The sequence below is a fragment of the Cnephaeus nilssonii genome (assembly GCF_951640355.1).
Source record: "Cnephaeus nilssonii genome assembly, chromosome: 19".
NCBI classification, from domain to species: domain Eukaryota; kingdom Metazoa; phylum Chordata; class Mammalia; order Chiroptera; family Vespertilionidae; genus Cnephaeus; species Cnephaeus nilssonii.
This window is the reverse complement of record NC_137090.1, coordinates 40,859,472-40,877,714: the sequence shown is the minus strand read 5'-3', so window position 1 is coordinate 40,877,714 and position 18,243 is coordinate 40,859,472. Positions and strand designations below refer to the sequence as shown.

The 18,243-nt window shown below is 38.7% G+C and overlaps 1 protein-coding gene across 4 annotated transcripts in view; it reads right to left on the bottom strand.

Annotated features, from left to right (window-relative positions):
* NDEL1 (nudE neurodevelopment protein 1 like 1) overlaps positions 1-18,243 on the bottom strand; it is a 51,192-nt gene that overhangs the window by 10,721 nt on the left and 22,228 nt on the right. For 2 of the 4 annotated variants that reach the window (XM_079799288.1, XM_079799285.1), the window contains exons 5-9: positions 17,440-17,576; positions 12,573-12,746; positions 8,320-8,411; positions 3,950-4,101; positions 299-333 (exon numbers count right to left, since the gene is read on the bottom strand). In XM_079799288.1, the coding sequence (XP_079655414.1) occupies positions 299-333; positions 3,950-4,101; positions 8,320-8,411; positions 12,573-12,746; positions 17,440-17,576 (590 nt within the window). The remainder of the gene's footprint in view (positions 1-298; positions 334-3,949; positions 4,102-8,319; positions 8,412-12,572; positions 12,747-17,439; positions 17,577-18,243) is intronic. The other 2 variants (XM_079799286.1, XM_079799287.1) reach the window with 1 other exon arrangement.

Here is an 18,243-nt window from a genome sequence, read left to right as displayed (position 1 = left end):
CCAGGGCCTGCCAGTTACCCTCAGCCCCCACTCCAGAGTCCTGAGCACTCATCGAGGGCCTGCTATTCACAACTGCCCCAGCACCACATCAACTCCTCAGTTTGGTTTTGCACAGCTGAACCAATAATGGTGTACAGGTCGAGTCAAACAGGAACGTGAAGGCTCACTTATGGGCTGTAAGTTGGTTAAAGCAGAGTCATCCCCATGCAGTTAGTGAAACCAGTTTGTTAATGGGTCTCCCACCACACACCATGATTGAAAAAGAATAAAAAATAGCACAGCAAACAAATTCAGTTACCCATGAACAACGTGGGAAATATGACTTTTTCTTGCCTAATAAAAAAAAGGAAAAAACATTAAACAGCAATGCAAATACTATTTTCATACTGTGCCCTAAAATTAGGGTATGCCCACCTACCTACACATGGCCCAAAAGAAATCTGACTGGCTTAAAAAATTAAGGTACGTGATACATTGGAAACTAAATAAACGCTATGAAGAAAAAAAGAATATTTTTGAGAGAATTTAGATGACTATACTGACACAAGAATTTGTATCTTTTCAGGTGAGTGATACTAAGGGCTCCTAGTGGTTGGAAGAAGCAGAGCAGCACCTGGAAGTAGGTCCAGCAAGCCATACGCTAGGAACTTGCAGAGGTGAACACAGACTAGATAAAAATCCTGATTCCAAGAAGCCCTCAAATAACCAGAACTTACAGAATATTTTCAAGTCCTGTAAAGTAAATGTAATAGTAAGGTATAGTGTTTTCTGTAGTAAGGCCTCACTGCGCCTGAAGATTTTGAGAGGTGAGAGGGCGGGGTGTATACATATGTTCACATACATGCACACACACACACAAACTGACTGTGATTACCCTCCCCATACAATGCTCCTCCAGGACCTAGGAGCGCCAGTGCTCCAGACACACCGCTCAGGAGCGAGAGGTAGAGCAGGCACACTCTAGAGCCCAGACTTCAAAATGAAGAGCCTTTCTCACACTGGACTACAAGCTGCAGTCTGTAAGAACTGGCATTTCTTCTTTCAACCTGACATTTAATCATGGAGCAGAGAGTCAGGATACTTCCCCCATTTCTCGCGCAGCTGGTAAATACCATCCTGGTTTTTATCCAGCCAATAGGTCTGCAGGAAGGAAGGCCAGAGGTTTAAGGAAGCCAGAATCAAAGTAAAGCAGCAAGGAAGTAAGAACACAGCAAAACCCCACAAGAGTTATAGGAATATGGCAACTAGACAAATGCAACTCAAGCAACAGATTAATATTTGATTGTGTATAAGCAATCTATTTATCATATAAACTAAATACTTGAGGAAAGACCAACCCACAAAAGCATATTGAATTCTTAATAGAAACAATAGTTAAAAATGTGTACCATTTAAACCAAAACTAAATATCTTCTGCAACTTTCCACCAGGAAGTACATTTCCAGGTGCAGTGCAGGAATAAAGCCTCCACAGCATCCAAGATGCTTCTCAGAGGGCAGGAGGCGGGGCTCCACACAGTGCCCAAGGCCCACTCCTGGTTCCCGGTTACCTGAATCCTCCGCATCTACCTAAGAATGGGTTCACCTCTGGGCAATCGCTGCCCGGGTGTTCTGCCTCAGGGGTCAAGTGAAAGCCAGTCTCTAACGAAGACCGGAGTAGTGAGCCTGAACTGACTGTTATTCCTCCTTCGTCATGACTATTCTAAGGACTTTCTACATGCAAAGCTCTGTCCAACCAACCCATTTCTGGTCCATGCCTATTCTCACATCATAAGGTGCCCAAGGCAAGAAATATGATTCCAGGTAGAGACTAATAACTACTCTACTGGAGGTAATTACAGGTTACAGAAAAAAATAATTAGGCACCCCTAAACTTTCCCTGTATTGTTTGGGATAAATGGCAACTTAATGTCAAATACCTATTTATTCCACTTATCATCTATAGTAATAAAAGCATAATATGCTAATTAGACCAGACAGCCAAATGACCTTACATGTCCTTCTGCACGAAGCCACGGCAGCAGGGGCCAAAGGCAGAGAGGGTTAGAGGCAATCAGGCAGGCAGGCAGAGTGGTTAGGTGCGATCAGGCAGGCAAGCAGAGGGGTTGGAGCGATCAGGCAGGCAGGCAGAGTGGTTAGGGGCGATAAGGCAGACAGGCTAGTGGTTAGGGGTGATCAGGCAGGCAGGCAGGCCAGCGGTTAGGAGCCAGCGGTCCCGGATTTCGAGAGAGTGCAGGCCAGGCTGAGGGACACACACCGCCCCCACCCACGCCCGGGGCACGAAATTTGTATAAAAATCTAGTTATTGTATAAAAATGAGCATTCCTCAAGGTTGCCTGAAACTCCTAAACCTGAGGAATATTAATTTTATACTTACTCCCCCTGAGGAATCCCAATGGTTAAAATAAAGTTCTGATTTATATATTGATATTTTAGGATGTTCTCCTTAACGAAATATGTATACTTCAAGGTAGAATCTCTAAAGGAAGAGAGAGAAAACAGAGCACTCCGCTCCACAGGGTGGATAGCAGGAAGCTTTTTAGAGTGGACTGTGTACCAAATCAGGCCCTCCAGAAAAATGCCACAGTTACATAGGAAAGCAGAACATGCAAGCTCCTTTAAGAAATTGTGAAAATTTCTGGAGTTGCATCTGTGTTACTTTCAGAGGACAAGAATGAGCAGCCTCTACGACTCAAAACAGAGACAGTGCCAAGGGATGGTGCTGCCTCAGTTGTTCTAATAACAGCTACCTTGGGTAACATGGTCAGCACCCCCAGACCACAGGTCTTAACTATTTAACTAGTTCCCTAAATTAAGGCACACGCATAAAAGAGTATAACCATACAATATTTTATTTTTTTTAATTGAGGTAGAGCAGTATGTACTGACATGAAAAGATACTGGCAATATAAATCATGATAGGCATGCTGAAGAATATTTGAAGTATAATCCCATAAATCTTAAAAGCTTATAGAAGATACATATGATTTTACATGCCTAGAAATAACTGTAAGGATGTAAAAATAGTGTAAAAACAAAAAATATTTACTTTTTATTTTGTGTACTTCTGCACCAATTGAAATTTTTTTTGCATTAAAGATATATCAGGCCCCAGGTGGTTTGGCTCAGTGGATAGAGTGTCGGCCTGCGTATTAAAGGGTCCCGGTTTGATTCCAATCAAGGGCACACGCCCAGTTGCCGGCTAGATCCATAGTGGGGGGCATGCAGGAGGCAGCCAATCAATGATTCTCTCTCATCATTGATGTTTCTATCTCTCTCTCCCTCTCCCTTCCTCTCTGAAATCAATAAAAAATTTAAAAAGGGATGTATCATGGCTTCAATCCTAACACAATTTTTTTAAATTCTCAATTCCCCAAAAACCATCTTCACATCATACAAAATTTGTATCTCCTAAACTATATTTGATCCAGTGGTTTTATATTTTTCTAAAATCTTCAGGCAGAACGTTTGTTGCAGAGTTTGCATATATACATAAGTAGTGTTCTCTTCTACCCTTAACAAACACAGGGTTGGGGGATGTGCAAAAGCAGGTTTACAGTTGTGAATATGCAAAACACGGTTTGTTCTTGTATTATTATTACTGTCCATACAAACAACCGTAAACCTACTTTTGCCCCATTCTGTACTTGCCAGAAAAGTCTATGAGCCTGTAAGTGCCTTGAGAACAAGGACTATATCACGGGCAGAGCCTACCACTGCTGCCTTCCAAGAGTCTGCTTCCAGGACAGACGCTTCAGAGTAAGGGTTCCCAGGGCAACAGACTCCAGGGGACAGAAGACAGCAACAGATTTCATGTCCCGTGAGATCTGAATGGTAACAGGCTTCAGGTAGATTTGTCAAACTGAGTTTATCTTTTCAAAGCTTGAGTAAGCTCACTTAATAACGTGTAACTTTAATACTTGAAATTATTTAAAACTTCCAAAACTTACCCTTTGTCGAAGAAAGACGTATGCCCTGATCTAGAGAATTTTGTGCCGTTGCTATTCATCACCCCGCAGTTAACATTCCCTGAAATATAGGATTTTCGTGATGCTTGGTCCTTTGCAAAATTCCTGCAAGCTGCTAATTTGGATTCTAAAGCCTACAAAAGAAAGAAGGAATGATTTGGTTGTCAAAACAGTAGCTGCACATAAAAATCTGCATTTCAAACCATTTCTATTTTGATACTCAAACTTTACTCTCTCAGTTGATACTGGTGGCTACTTAAGCCAGAATCAATCACCTTTCTAGCAGTCAAAGGAAATGTTCATGCTGACCCCCTTTCTAATGAGCTCAGAATCTTTTACTTATTCCTCTCAGTGTTACTGAGGGATACAAATATCCTCACTTACATAAGAAAATGTGGCACAAGCAGACCAAGACAGACCCCAGGTCTCTTGTCCCCATCCATTATGTCTTTCTGAGTTTTGTTAGTTGGCTAGTTAGAAGTGGATGTGTATGGAGGAGGGCTGTTTTGGGAGCAAATGCATAAAGAATGCAAAAATATCACTTGAGAATTTTTAAAGCAGCCAATTATTTCTACAGCATTTCAGTTTAGTTATTTCTAATGCATTAAAATGGATAAGAGCATTTACAACACTTCACATGACGTTAAAAACTATTCTACTTCTTAGAACACAGTTAAATGTCTGATACCCTTTGTCTATAATTAAATAATTCACCTGAAAATGACACCAGACCTTTAGAGCATTTACCTCTAAATTGGGTGCCTTTCTTGGCACCTGGCACCTGCCAGGCTCTACAAACAGATGACTTGAAGAGAACAGGACTTCCTCATCTATTTCCATCACACACAGATATCACCAACTCCCCTTTCCCCATAAACACTCTGACCAACTCAAACCCCTCTCCCTGACAAAAAAAAAAAAAAAAAAAAAAGGAGAAGGGCAAAAAACAGTCCATTCCTATTATCCATAATACTAAGGGACTAGGAAAGCATAAGTAAATTAAATCCACGGATAACATATGCACTCTAAAAATCCTCCCCCCATAATTTTAATACAAGCTGTTAACAGAAACGAAAACAAACGTGTTCTCTTCTCCTTTCCTATAACAAAAATACAATTACCTATAAAATAAGAAAAAACAGAAGAGAGGTAGTGATCTTGTAGGATAAACTGTACATAAGCATTATTTCAGCAACTTGTTAAATGTACACATACACAGTAAAAACTGAGAGCCACTAAGCTCCTATGTTCAAGACACTCATTCATTCCTTCAAATATGTGCTAAGCACCTATCATACAGAGGGCACAAGTTGTATCTGAGACGTCAGGGAGACATCCAAGTGCAAGTACTGGGGTCTGGCACTTAAGTGAATAAAGTGGCTTAGATACCAAGATTTAGAAGATATATACACCAGGAAGTAGACAAAATCATAGTTGTGAATAAGATCAGAAAATTAAGGACAGAGCTCTGAATAAAATCAACAATGAGAGGGTGGACAGATTAACAACTAACAAATGACAAAGAGGAATGGGCAGGAAGACAGGAAGCAGACATGACACTGCATCGGAGGAGCAGAGGAAAGAAGACATTCCAATTATAGTGCAGTGAGCAGGGGCAGAGCCGAGACAAGGACATCTGGGGAAGTGTGTATACAGTCAAAAATGCTAACAATAGCCCCAGCCAGTTTTGTTCATGGTTAGAGCACTGGCCCTCAGACTAAAGGGCCACGGGTTCAATTCCAGTCAAGGGCACATACCTCGGTTGCAAGCTCAATCCCCACCCAAGGTCAGCGTGCAGGAGACAACCAACCGATGTGTCTCTCTCATCTTGTTTCACTCTCTCTCTCTCCCCCTCTCTCTAAAAGTCAATGGAAAAAAATATCCGCGGGTGAGGATTAACAAAAAACAAAGCAAATAAAAACTGCTAACAATAAATGGAGACATGCTTTCAAAAACCTTGGCTGTAAAGGAAGAATTAGAATAATGGCTAAAGAGAGATATAGGGTAAAAAGAAAGAATAGTTGCTTTTATTTTTGCTTTCTAAGATTTAAAAAAGTATGCATATAATATCTAATATATAAATATTATACATACATATTAACATATATAGAGTAAAAAGGTGAAGATACAGAAGACATAAAGATGACAAGGCTAGAAGGAATGGGATCCAAAGCACAGAGGGACAAAATTAGCCAGGAGCACGAATATGATACCTCTACCACTGAAATAAAAAGGAAGAAGAGCTACAAACAGAGGTAACAGAATAATAAAAGAAGAGAAGAAAACAAAACTTCAAATCAGATGGCCTTGATTTCTCAGTGGAAGAGGATGCAAGAGTGGGGATGTGGCTTCCAAGTAGTTCTAGTCAGTAGACAAAGGAGCACAAAGAAGCAGAAAACGAAATATTCATAGAAGCATGCCAGGAGCTGGCAGATAAGCAGACCAAAGTTTTATGACATCTTGGAAGACAGGTAAACAGGTAAACCATGCATGGACTCCAAGTTCAACTTTAATGCACCATTTCTGAATAATTTACTTTGGTACTAAAACAAAATAAACAAGAACAAAGAAAGATGACAACTTAGGGTCCAGAAATAGACAGTGCTGACCCAAGAGTATATAATGAAGAGAAATTCAAGGACAACGGTGGTGCAGCAGCCCTATAAGCATATCAGAGCTTTCATCAAAGAGTGAGGGTAAGAAGCTGGGAGGTATGAGATATTGCAAAGAGTGCATTTTTTCTATCTACAAAAATAAAGGGTAATTAGAAAGACTAGGAAAAAAGAAAAAGGCATACAAGTCAGCTCTCACACAATACAAAAAAATCTGATATGATTTTGAGTAAGTGATAAAGAACAAAATGCTTGAACCATCTGTTGAACAATATGAATAAAATGACCCAAGAGCCAGCTGTCCTCTATGATTATACAGTAGCACACATGGGCATGATACTATAGATGCTATTGACTTAATTTTCAATCTTCAGAACTAACCAATGGAGAGTAAAAGAAGGTACAAAGACACACACACACACACACACACACACACACACACACGAGTTGCAATATAATCTAATAAATTCAGAAATAGAGGTTTTATATTTAAAATTACAAAAAACACTAACAGCAAAAAATAAAAACTGCGAGAATGTGAGTTAAAGTCCTCATCTTTTTGCTTAAAATTGTTTAGTCAAGATACAGAAAAATAAAACTATTTTCACAAGTTACAGAGGTTAAATAACATAACTCTTACAACAAATTGGATAAAAATGGTTATCTTAGAAGTAAGGAAAAACTATGTACTGTATGAATGACTTGTGCACATTACTATTTACAGTACCTTTAAATTGCAGTTTAGAGTGAATCTGATGGTTAAAATAATTCCATAAGCTAGAAAAGGTAAACATAGGACCCTGTATCTTGGCCTCCCATTTCTTCTTCAAAGAAAGTATAATGCAACTACTTTTTTAAGAATGTGTCTTACACACAAAAAATAAGTAAAGGAGTGGTGGATAGTGGGAAGTTTCAGGGGTAGATTACTGAAAAGAGAGATTAAAGTCACTGAGGGAAATAAGAAAAGCTTAAATCCCCACAATTGTATTATTGTTTCCAGTGATCTGGATGAAGGAAAGGATAAGTCCCATTTCTTGACTGATCCAGACTGCAGGTCTCCTCCATGGCCAAAACACCATGCTAAACAGTAACAGAGTAAACCATCTGTGGGATCACATATGAATAGGAACAAAGTTAAAGCAAGAGAGTGCTAAAAAACAGAGTACTACTCTCTTGATAAGGTCAAAGAGTATTATAGAGTAAAAACTGAATAAGCGCCTGGCCTGTATGGCTCAGTGGTTGAGCATCAACCTATGAACCAGGAGGTCACAGTTCAATTCCCATCAGGGCACATGCCTGGGTTGCGAGCTCAATCCCTAGTGTGGGGCATGCAGGAGGCAGCCGATCAATGTTTCGTTCTCATACTGGTGTTTCCCCTTCCTATCTCTCTAAAATCAATTTTTAAAAAGCTTAAAAAAAAAAAAAGACATACAGCAGGAAGTATTTTAGAAAAAAATGGAGGGCTTGTGGTCTTTTAGAAACAGGCATGGGGAACACGCAGAATTCTCAGTGGAAACTTAGGTCAGCACGCTGGGCCTTCTGCAGAGACACCAGGAAGCCCAAGCCCTGGAGGTGATTATCTGGACTAGCCTCAGCTGATCACTGGATGCTTTTGCTTCTCAGCTTAATTACAGCCTTTACCACAGGAAGGTGTCCTTTTTTCTTCCCTGACTTCAAATTCAGAAATAATTCAATACCTTTGCAATTGAAACACCTAGTGATAAATAATTGAATGCTTACCCCTACTTTCCGTAAGAGATCCCCCACAATGTTTAGTGCTGATATCCTAGCTGAAGGAGTCAGTGGACTGGTACCAAAACCGTTTGGTATAGCTACAGAAAAATAAAACACAAGTAATTATACATGCAATTTGGGTTTTGTTGTTATTGCAAAACAGTATACATTCAACGTAAAAAAATCAATATAGTATTCCAAACTACAGATAAAGTGGATATTCCATAAGTATGTTTAACAGTTCTACAACTGATGAGTATTTAGATTACATCCAATTTTACATCATTACAAATAATGCTAAAAGGACATATATCCTTAAAACATCCAGAAGAGTATTTCTGAAGAAGAGATTCCTAAAAATAGAACTACTGCTGGGTCAGAGAATATGGTATGCCCATTTCTTTCACCTTAACAGATACTGACTGCCAAAATGCTCACTAAAAAGATTATGTCAATGTCAGCAATTTGTACGGTGGTGTTGTCAATAATATTAGACATCTTTTTATGCCAATTTGATAGTCATTTTAAGTTTTATTTCCTTCATAACTAGTCATTTGAATCTCTTCCAGAAATTACCTGCTTATCCTTTGCATTTTTCTCCTGCTGGGTTGTCTTTCCTTTAATCAATTTGCAAGGGGACAATAATTATAGATATTCACCCTTTCTCTTATATGTCGTATTTCTCAGAGTGACATTTATCTTTTAAGCTTTGTGTTTTGAGGAGAAAGCCTTTGGGCTCACCTCAATATTATAAAAAATGTTCCCCATATTTTTTCCTAATGGTTTCCTAAAAATTTTTTTGCACTTAGATCATTTAACTCATCAAATATTTACATTTTTCCCTCCAAATGGTTAGCCAATTAGTGAAAAAGTACTAAAATAGTTTTAGCACTTGAAATAGTACTAAAACCATATACTGAATTCCCTATATATTTCAAGCTCCATTAAATTATTAGTCCACTAATGCTGCTTTAGTTATTATAGTATTAAAATAAATTTTGGTATCTTGAAGGTCAAAGCCTCTTTTTGTTAATAACCTATTTCAAACGTTTCTTGGCTATTCTTTTTTTTAAAATATATTTTTATTGATTTCAGAGAGGAAGGGAGAGGAAGGGAGTGATAGAAACATCAATGATGAGAGAGAATCATCTATCAACTGCCTCCTGCATGCCCCACACTGGGGACTGAGCCCGCAACCCAGGCATATGCTCCAACTGGGAATCGAACCATGACCTCTGGGCTCATAGGTCCAGGCTCAACTACTGAGCCACGCTGGCTGGGCTTTTGGCTATTCTTACATATTTACTCTTCAAGACTAACTTTAAAATCAACTTGACAACTTAAAAAAAATTCTAAGACTCTTATTAAAAATTTAAATTATTGATTGATTTGCGGAGAATAGATATTACAACAAAATTAAGTTTTCCCATTCAGAATTATAGTATTGAGCATGCTATTCATGCTCTTCTTCCATGCCCTTCAGCAAAGGTTTCCAATTGTGCACATTTCTCCAATTTATTTTTGACATAAATAACATAATGATTAAGAGCTCTTAAGTGGAACTGCTAGATACAAATCCATTTGATACCTGTGTGACCTTGAGTAAGTTACCCATATGCAAAAGAAGCTAATAATTAACTTACCTCATAGAGTTGTTATGAAGTTTAAACTAGTTAACATGTTTTTAAAATGCCTAGCACAGTAAGTACTTAATAAATGTTAGCTATTATTTTTTTGTTTTCCTGAGTGCTGATCGGCATGTAAAATGTTTTGCAGCTGCTGTTTACCATCCTGTCCTTTAGAATGTAATCTCACTGACTTGTCTTATTCATCACTATACTCCCAGAATCTAGAATATGTGTGGCACATAATAGGTGCTCAATGTGATATAAGTAAACTACTAGACTTTCCTTGGCAGAGATTTCTGAATCTCAGCTTTCCCTATTCTCCTCAAATTTTGTACTTTAGGTATTATATCTGTGCTTTAATGATAAACTGTATTAAATGCCTTTTGGAAACAGGCATTGTATCAATACAATGCAATTTAAAACAGACCATTTCAGCACTAGCTGGTTTGGCTCAGTGAATAGAGCATCGGCCTGCAGACTAAAGAGTCCTGGGTTAGAATCCAGTCAAGGGCACATGCCCAGGTTGTGGGTGTGATCCCCAGTAGGGGGCATGCAGGAGGCAGCCGATCAATGGTTCTCTTTCATAATTGATGTTTCTCCCTCCCTTCTTCTCTGAAATCAATAAAAAAAATTTTTTTTTAAAAAAACAGACCATTTCACAGAGATGTTCTTCCACCTTGTCACTGATTTATCTAGCCTCCTGCTTCTATGTCTGTGCTGATCTCGTCACAAAACTGCCGTGATCCAGTATACAGCAGCTTTTAGGTGAGTTTACACTGTCAGTTTCAGTCTAAAAGTGTGTCTATTTGGACAAGATTACTGCCTTTGGGTTGACCTATCTTAATTCTGTGCCAGAGTAAACTCTACGTCCTACTGATACTCCCTCACCCCAAGTTCTTACATGAGAAATCTAATGAGCTGTAAAAGAATGTACACCTCCCTCTGGGTGTTACCTTGATTTCAGCTCCTGATTATTCTGATCAGTACTCAAATAAAAAGTTTTCAGAACTCATCTGCATAATTCTAATGAGTAAAAGCAAACCTTTGTTAATTTTCAAATGTCAGTAATTCTGAGGGCCTGAAATACACAAGCACCATTCTGAAAAATGAACAGTGAAAGCTTTTGAGGACTGCTATAACCTACATACTACCGGCTCTACACCCTCAGCAGGACACTCAACACATACTAGTACAATTAGTAACACCTTTTGATTATTCAGCATTTTCACATACCTTATCTAATTTCAACTCATAAGAATAGATGAATTATCTATTCAAGGACTACTGAGCACTTGGAATGTGACTAATACAACCAAAAACTGATTTTTAAATTTTAATTCATATTAAATTAGTAAAAATTTAAATTTAGTCACATACGGGTAGTGGTTTCTGTATTGGACAGCAAAGATTTAGAGAGCTTACTACACTAAATGCCCAGACAGAAAATCTTATCATCTCACTATGAAAGATATAATCCTGTATTTAAAAAAGGGGTAGGAAGATCCTTCCATAGGGGAGTGGGAGTAGCTGAAATATGATCTGCAAGCTGCAAAACACTAAATCTGAACTGAGAGAGCTTCAGGGTTCTATTCTAGTGGCTACTAAATGGCTTTTCTGCTTCTCAGGATTAAAAAACACATTGGCTGATGGCAAAAAGAATATTCTGTATGTACTACTCAACAGTTACTCTGAATATTACTTATGACATTTAGCATGCAGCTACAGAGGCATGTAATAGAATGGACATGCCTATCCAAGCCAATGGTACTCGAGTCTGGTAACTTGAGTCTCTATATATCCCATGTATAATTCTCAAATGTTAGCATAAAGGCTTCTAGTCTACCCATGATATGTTAAGTGGCAAAAGCAAGAAATAAAACTGGACTTAAATATGATCCCAAAAAAATGGGTGTAACAAGGTAGGCACAAACACAAATAAGCATACACACAATAAGAAAAAATTGAAAGTGTTAAGAGTAGTTAACTTTAAACGGTGAGATTACAGATGGTTTTTATTTTATTTTCGCTTTTCTGATTTTAAAATCTTCTGCATGAATATACATTACTGCTATAATTAAAAAAATAAACTTTCTTTAAAAACTTTCCAACTTTTTAAAATCTCAGTTTATTAAGTGGCTTTTGTCTTAAACCTAGCCAGCATTCTCATTGTTTCCTATGGCTGAGTAGCTTAGGAAAATAATTCCTTCTTCTTCACACAGATTTAACCAACTTTTAAACTGAAATTTTGCTTAAACTTTAGTAACTACTGCTTCATCAGCAAATCCCCTAAATTGATAATCTACCATAGTTGCAAAAAGAAGACAGACCTAGCCCATGTGGCTCAATGGTATGAGCATAGTATTCACATCTAAGGGTTGCAGGTTCGATTCCCGGTCAAGGGGATGTACCTGAGCTGCAGGTTCAATCCCTGGCCCCAGGTTGAGCCTAGCAGGAGGCAACCCATGAGAGGCAACCAAACAATGTCTCTCATCTCTCTCTCCATCCCACCTTCCCTCCCCATTCCCTTCCACTCTCTCTAAAAAATTAATGGAAAAAATATCCTCAGGTGAAGATTAACAACGACAAAAAAAAAAAAGAATAGCAAGAAACCAAAGAAAAGACATTTCAAACCTTTTGGTGAAGGAAAACTGTTCTCTGTTCCTTTGCCAACAGGAGTTGCTGGCAAAGAAAGTGACGCCTGGACAGCAGAATCCATCTTTTCACAATCTAGAGTTGGAGAACTGGGAGCCGACTTTCTGGTTACTTCCTGTTGTCTTTCCCGAACTGCTAGTTCTTGTCTTAAATCTGTAAAACGTAGCAAAGGTAGTAATACTCACTAGAGAAAACAAATATATAAAGCAAAGTCACATCTAAAATGAAATAAAGACTTCCTTCCTAAATTATTATTTCTCAACATGAATTTCCTTTTTAACAATTATTTCTAGGGGAATAAACATGACAACCCTACTGTCTAAATGATGTTTCTTTTATAATATTTTTTTTTTTTAATTTTGAGAGAGCTGAAACCGATTTGGCTCAGTGGATAGAGCGTCGGCCTGCGGACTCAAGGGTCCCAGGTTCGATTCCAGTCAAGGGCATGTACCTTGGTTGCGGGCACATCCCCAGTAAGGGGTGTGCAAGAGGCAGCTGATCGATGTTTCTCTCTCATCGATGTTTCTAACTCTCTATCCCTCTCTCTTCCTCTCTGTAAAATATCAATAAAATATTTTTTTTTAATTTTTTTGAGAGAGATGAAAGGAGAAAGGGAGGGGGGAGGGAGAGGGGGGAGGGAGAGAGAGAGAGAGAAAGAGAGGAGATAAACATCAATTCTTGTATGTGCCTTGACTGGGGATCAAACCCACAACCTTGGCATATCGGGATAATACTATAACCAAATGCGCCATCTGGCCAGGGTTAAATGATCTTTTAGAATTGAAAAATACTATAACTTAAGAAAACTGTTATCTATGCCCATTTGCAAAAACGGAATAGAACAGGCAACCAATAGATGTTCCTTTCTTTCTCTCTCTCTCTCTCTCTCTCTCTCCTTTCTCTCTCTAAGCATGTCCTTGGGTGAGGATTTTAAAAAAAACATATATATGACACAAAATTATTCTTTACCAACTCATTTGATTTTATTTTGAAACTAGAGGCCTGATGCACGAAATTCATGCAAGGGGCTCGGCCCTTGCAGCCCCGACTTCATCCAGAAGGACATCCAGGAGGTCATTCCACTGTTTGGTCTAATTAGCATATTAGCTCTTTATTATATAGGATGATGTAGTTTGGGGATCATTGCAAAAATCAATAAAGTGCATTTTTATAATTTTAAATGGGTTGGTATTGTTCATTGTCACTATGACATATCTTGTTTTAGAAAAGAAGTAGTCAAAATAGTTGCAATATTTTTCTTGCATTCAAAGTTGAATTTTCAACCCAAAATTAATATCTTCTTTTCCAGTTATGCAACAGACCTACAGAATACTTGCTTATGTTAAAAAAAGGATACAAAGTCATCCCACTTCTGGATACATATCCAAACGAATTCAAACCAAGATCTCAAAGACATATTTGCACATCCATGTTCAATGCAGCATTATTCAAAATAGCCAAGAGGTGGAAGCAACCCAAGTGTCCGTCCACAGATAAATGGATCAAAAAGTGTGGTATATATACAAGGGAATATTATTCAGCCTTATAACAAAAGGAAATTTTATCACATGCCACAACATGGATGAACCTTTAGAATATTATGCAAAGTGAAATAAAGCAATCACAAAAGACAAACATTGTGTGATTTCACTTATATGAGGTATTTAAAGTAGTCACACTCATAGCTAGCAACAGAAAGAAGAAATGTGATTGCCAAGGGCTGGGAAGAAAAGGAAATGGGGATTTGTTGTTCAATGGGTATAGTTTCAATTTTGCAGCATAAAAAAAATCCTAGCCATCTGTTGCATAACAATGTGGATATAGTTAACATTACTGAACTGTATACTTAAAAATGGTTAAGATGGCCATTGTGGATCAGTTGATTGGAGTATTTGTCCGTACACCAAAAAGTCCAGGGTTCGATTCCCAGTCAAGGCACATGTCTACGTTCCAGGTTCGATTCCTATCAGGGCAAGTTCGGGAGGCAGCACATCAATGTTTCTCTATCTCTCTCTCTCTCCCCCACTCTGTCCCTTTCTCTAAAAATCAATGAACATGTCCTCGGGTGAAGCTAAAAAAATATATATATATGTGGTAAATTGTATGTGTTTTAACCACAATTATCTATAATAATAAAAGGGTAAAATGCTAATTAGACCGGATGTCATTCCAGACGAAGCTGGGGCCAGAGGGAAGCCCAGGTCCCGGGTGCCTGCCGGGAAGGAAGCCCAGGTCCCAGGTGCCAGAGGGAAGCTGGTGCCGGCAGCTGGGGGAAGGAAGGCCTACTCTTGCACGAATTTCGTGCATCGGGCCTCTAGTAAACAAATAAATAAAACAGAGTTAATCCTCTCTAATAAAAGAGTAATGTGGAAATTAACCAAAACTCTGCTACATAAGCCATGCCCACCAGCCAAGCCACGCCCACCAGCCAATCAGGGTGAGTATGCAAATTAACCCCAACCAAGATGGCTACCAAAAGGGAGGCTTGGGTTTCCCCGGCAACAGAGGAAGCCAAGCTTTCCACACACTCTGGCAGGCCCAGGCCTCCACTCGAGGATACAAAGTTTCAATTATAGAAGGTAAACAAATCCAAACAGAAATGGCGGCAGGAGGCTTGGCTCCGCTCCAGGCTACAAAGTTTCAATTGTAGAAGGTAAATAAAATCCAGATACCAGGGCCTCTGCTTGGGTCGCCAGGGACGTGGCTGGCCTGCAAAGTACCACAGGCCCCTCGCCCAGGCCTCTCCACGCCCCAAGGGAACCCCACCCTGATCCAGGACACCCTTTAGGGCAAACCAGCTGGTCCCCACCCATGCACCAGGCCTCTATCCTATCTAATAAAAGAGTAATATGCAGATTGACCATCACTCCAACACACAAGATCAAGATAGCTGCCCCTATGTGGTCAAAGATCCTGCCCTCATGTGGACACAAGATGGCCACCACAAGATGGCCAGCAGGGGAGGGCAGTTGGGAGGGACCAGGCCTGCAAGGGAAGGCAGTTGAGAGGGACCAGGCCTGCAAGGGAGGGCAGTTGGAGGCGATCAACCCTACAGAGGAGGGCAGTTAGGGGTGACCAGGCGGCAGAGGAGGGAAGTTGGGGGCAAACAGGCTGGCAGGGGAGCAGTTAGACATCAATCAGGCTGGCATAGCAGTGGTTAGGGGGTGATCAGGCTGGCAGGCAGAAGCAGTTAGGGGAAATCAGAAAGGCAGGCAGGCGAGCAGTTGGGAGCCAGCAGTCCTGGATTGTCAAAGGGATGTCCGGTGGGATCGGGCCTAAACGGGTAGTCGGTCATCCCTCGAGGTGTCCCAGATTGGAAAGGGTGCAAGCTGGGCTGAGGGACACCCCCCCCCCCGCCCCCGTGCACGAATTTCGTGCACCGGGCCTCTAATATTTTATAATTATATAAATTATGAGAAGTTCTTCAGATGAAGTTCTTAAAAAAAGAAATAGAGCATGTAAAACTAGTTTTAAACAGACCAAATGTTTCATAAGAAGTAATCAAAGAATTACAAAGCCTAGTTGGTTTGGCTCAGTGGATAGAGGAGTATCAATCAGCCTGTGGACTGAAGGGTCCTAGGTTCGATTCCAGTCAAGGGCACATGCCCTGGTTGCAGGCTCAATCCCCAGTAATGGGTGTGCAGGAGGTAGCCAATCAATGATTCTCATCATTGATGTTTCTCTCTCTCTCCCTCTTCCTTCCTCGCTGAAATCAATAATATATTTTTTTAAAATAAAAGAATTACAAATTGTTTAAAAATGAGATATCAACTTTCAACTTTGCAATGGATTTTTAAATAATTTTTAACCTATTTTTACTATTCACAATGCTAATTAACAGTGTGAGAACAACACTCTCAATCACTGCCATAGGGGTATACCAATTATCTAAAAAGTAATTTAGCAGTGTCTTTTATGACCATTAAAACATTTATATCCTTTGCCACTTTTAAGAATCTATTCCATAGAAATTATCAGATATTCCTAAATATTAAGTCCAATAATCCTATTCACAGCACTATTTATAGCAAAAAATTAACCACCGATAATAAAGAACCCATCAAATAAAATATATAATAAACATTATACATTATTAAAACCTGTTTTAAAAAATGTTTTAATGGCATGAATTATATTCACTATATTAATAAGTGAAAAAAGGGGAGGACAGAAAAAATACATATGTATATATTGTGTGGTCCTAATTATATATATATGAACATATATATATGTATATAAATATATAGAGATATATAGATATAAATATATAGGTATGCATACTCATGGAAAAGACTGGAAAGAAACACACCAAACTGCTAGTGGGTTCTATCAAGATAAATGGATTGGCATTGATTTTTATTTTCTTCTTTGTAATATTTTGCATACTACAATGCATTTTAAAAAGGGGGGGAGGGAAGGAGAATTTTAAAGTACATATATTCATTAGACATGCAATATATAAACAGCAATGTACACGTTATTATGTGCATAACGAAATTATTTAGGTAGAAGGAAAAACCCAAACTAAGCAAGCAGTATATGCACAGTGGTAGTGATTAAGGCTTTGGAAAACAAACCATGGTTTGAATTCCAACTGACAAGTTATCAGACTCTGGACAAATGCAAACTCTCTGTGCCTCAATTTTATGACCTATAATTTAGGGATGATAATACCTACCTACCTCCTAGAGTTAATGATGTAGGTATTAAGTAAGTTAAGATTAAAAGTTCTTAGCATAGTGTCTGATAAAGTATATAAATGTATAGCTTTACCAAGTTCATCCTGAAGCTAGCTTAGAACTCTGGCTTAGGGACAGCAAGATTTCATTTAAGTTATAAATTTTACCTCTTGCTTCATCCTTTAACCTCTGAACAGAGACCAATAAAGATTCCTTTTCATCAAGTTCACTTTCTAAAAATGCATTCCGTTCAATGGCCTGATTTAGCCTTTGTTCAAAGTCTTCCAGTGAAACTATTGTTGCCCTAAAAAAAAAAAAAATAGAATCCATGAATTAAATAAATAATGTGCAAATAGGTAATACAAAAGGAAACTGTCAGTTTATCTCATATCATTTCCTGACCTAGAAAGCCTGGCCCAGTTGAAAGAGAATGATCTCACTCCTTCTGATCTCTGGTGGCATTTAGAGCTTCTGCTATCATATAAGGCCATTAAATATATTCTTTTCTCTTAAATTCCCATCTAAATTCCTTAAAGTTCTCCCCACTGGATTTTAAACACAATACAATCACGTTCAGGAAAACTTTTCAATAGTTTTAAAATACGTAAGAATTAACTAAAAATTTGTTTAAAACACAAAGTCCCAGGTCCCACTCCATTTACATTCTTCCTACCAATTCTTTTCTTCTTCCTGCATTTCTCATCTTTTTCCTTTATTCAACAAACATTAACATGTATCTACTATGTGTCCACTACCTGCTATGTGCTACCTGCTAGATATAAAATTCTCTAACCTCATCAGAACTCATAATGCAATGTCCAATTTTATCAAATCCTGTCAACTGTCCAAATATCTCTCAATTCCATTTGCTCTTCTTCAATATTCTGCCCCCGTTCAATACTCCATCCAATACCTGTATTATTCATAAATGATAGTGATTAGAGGTCTTTACATCTCCTCCTCTCTTTTCC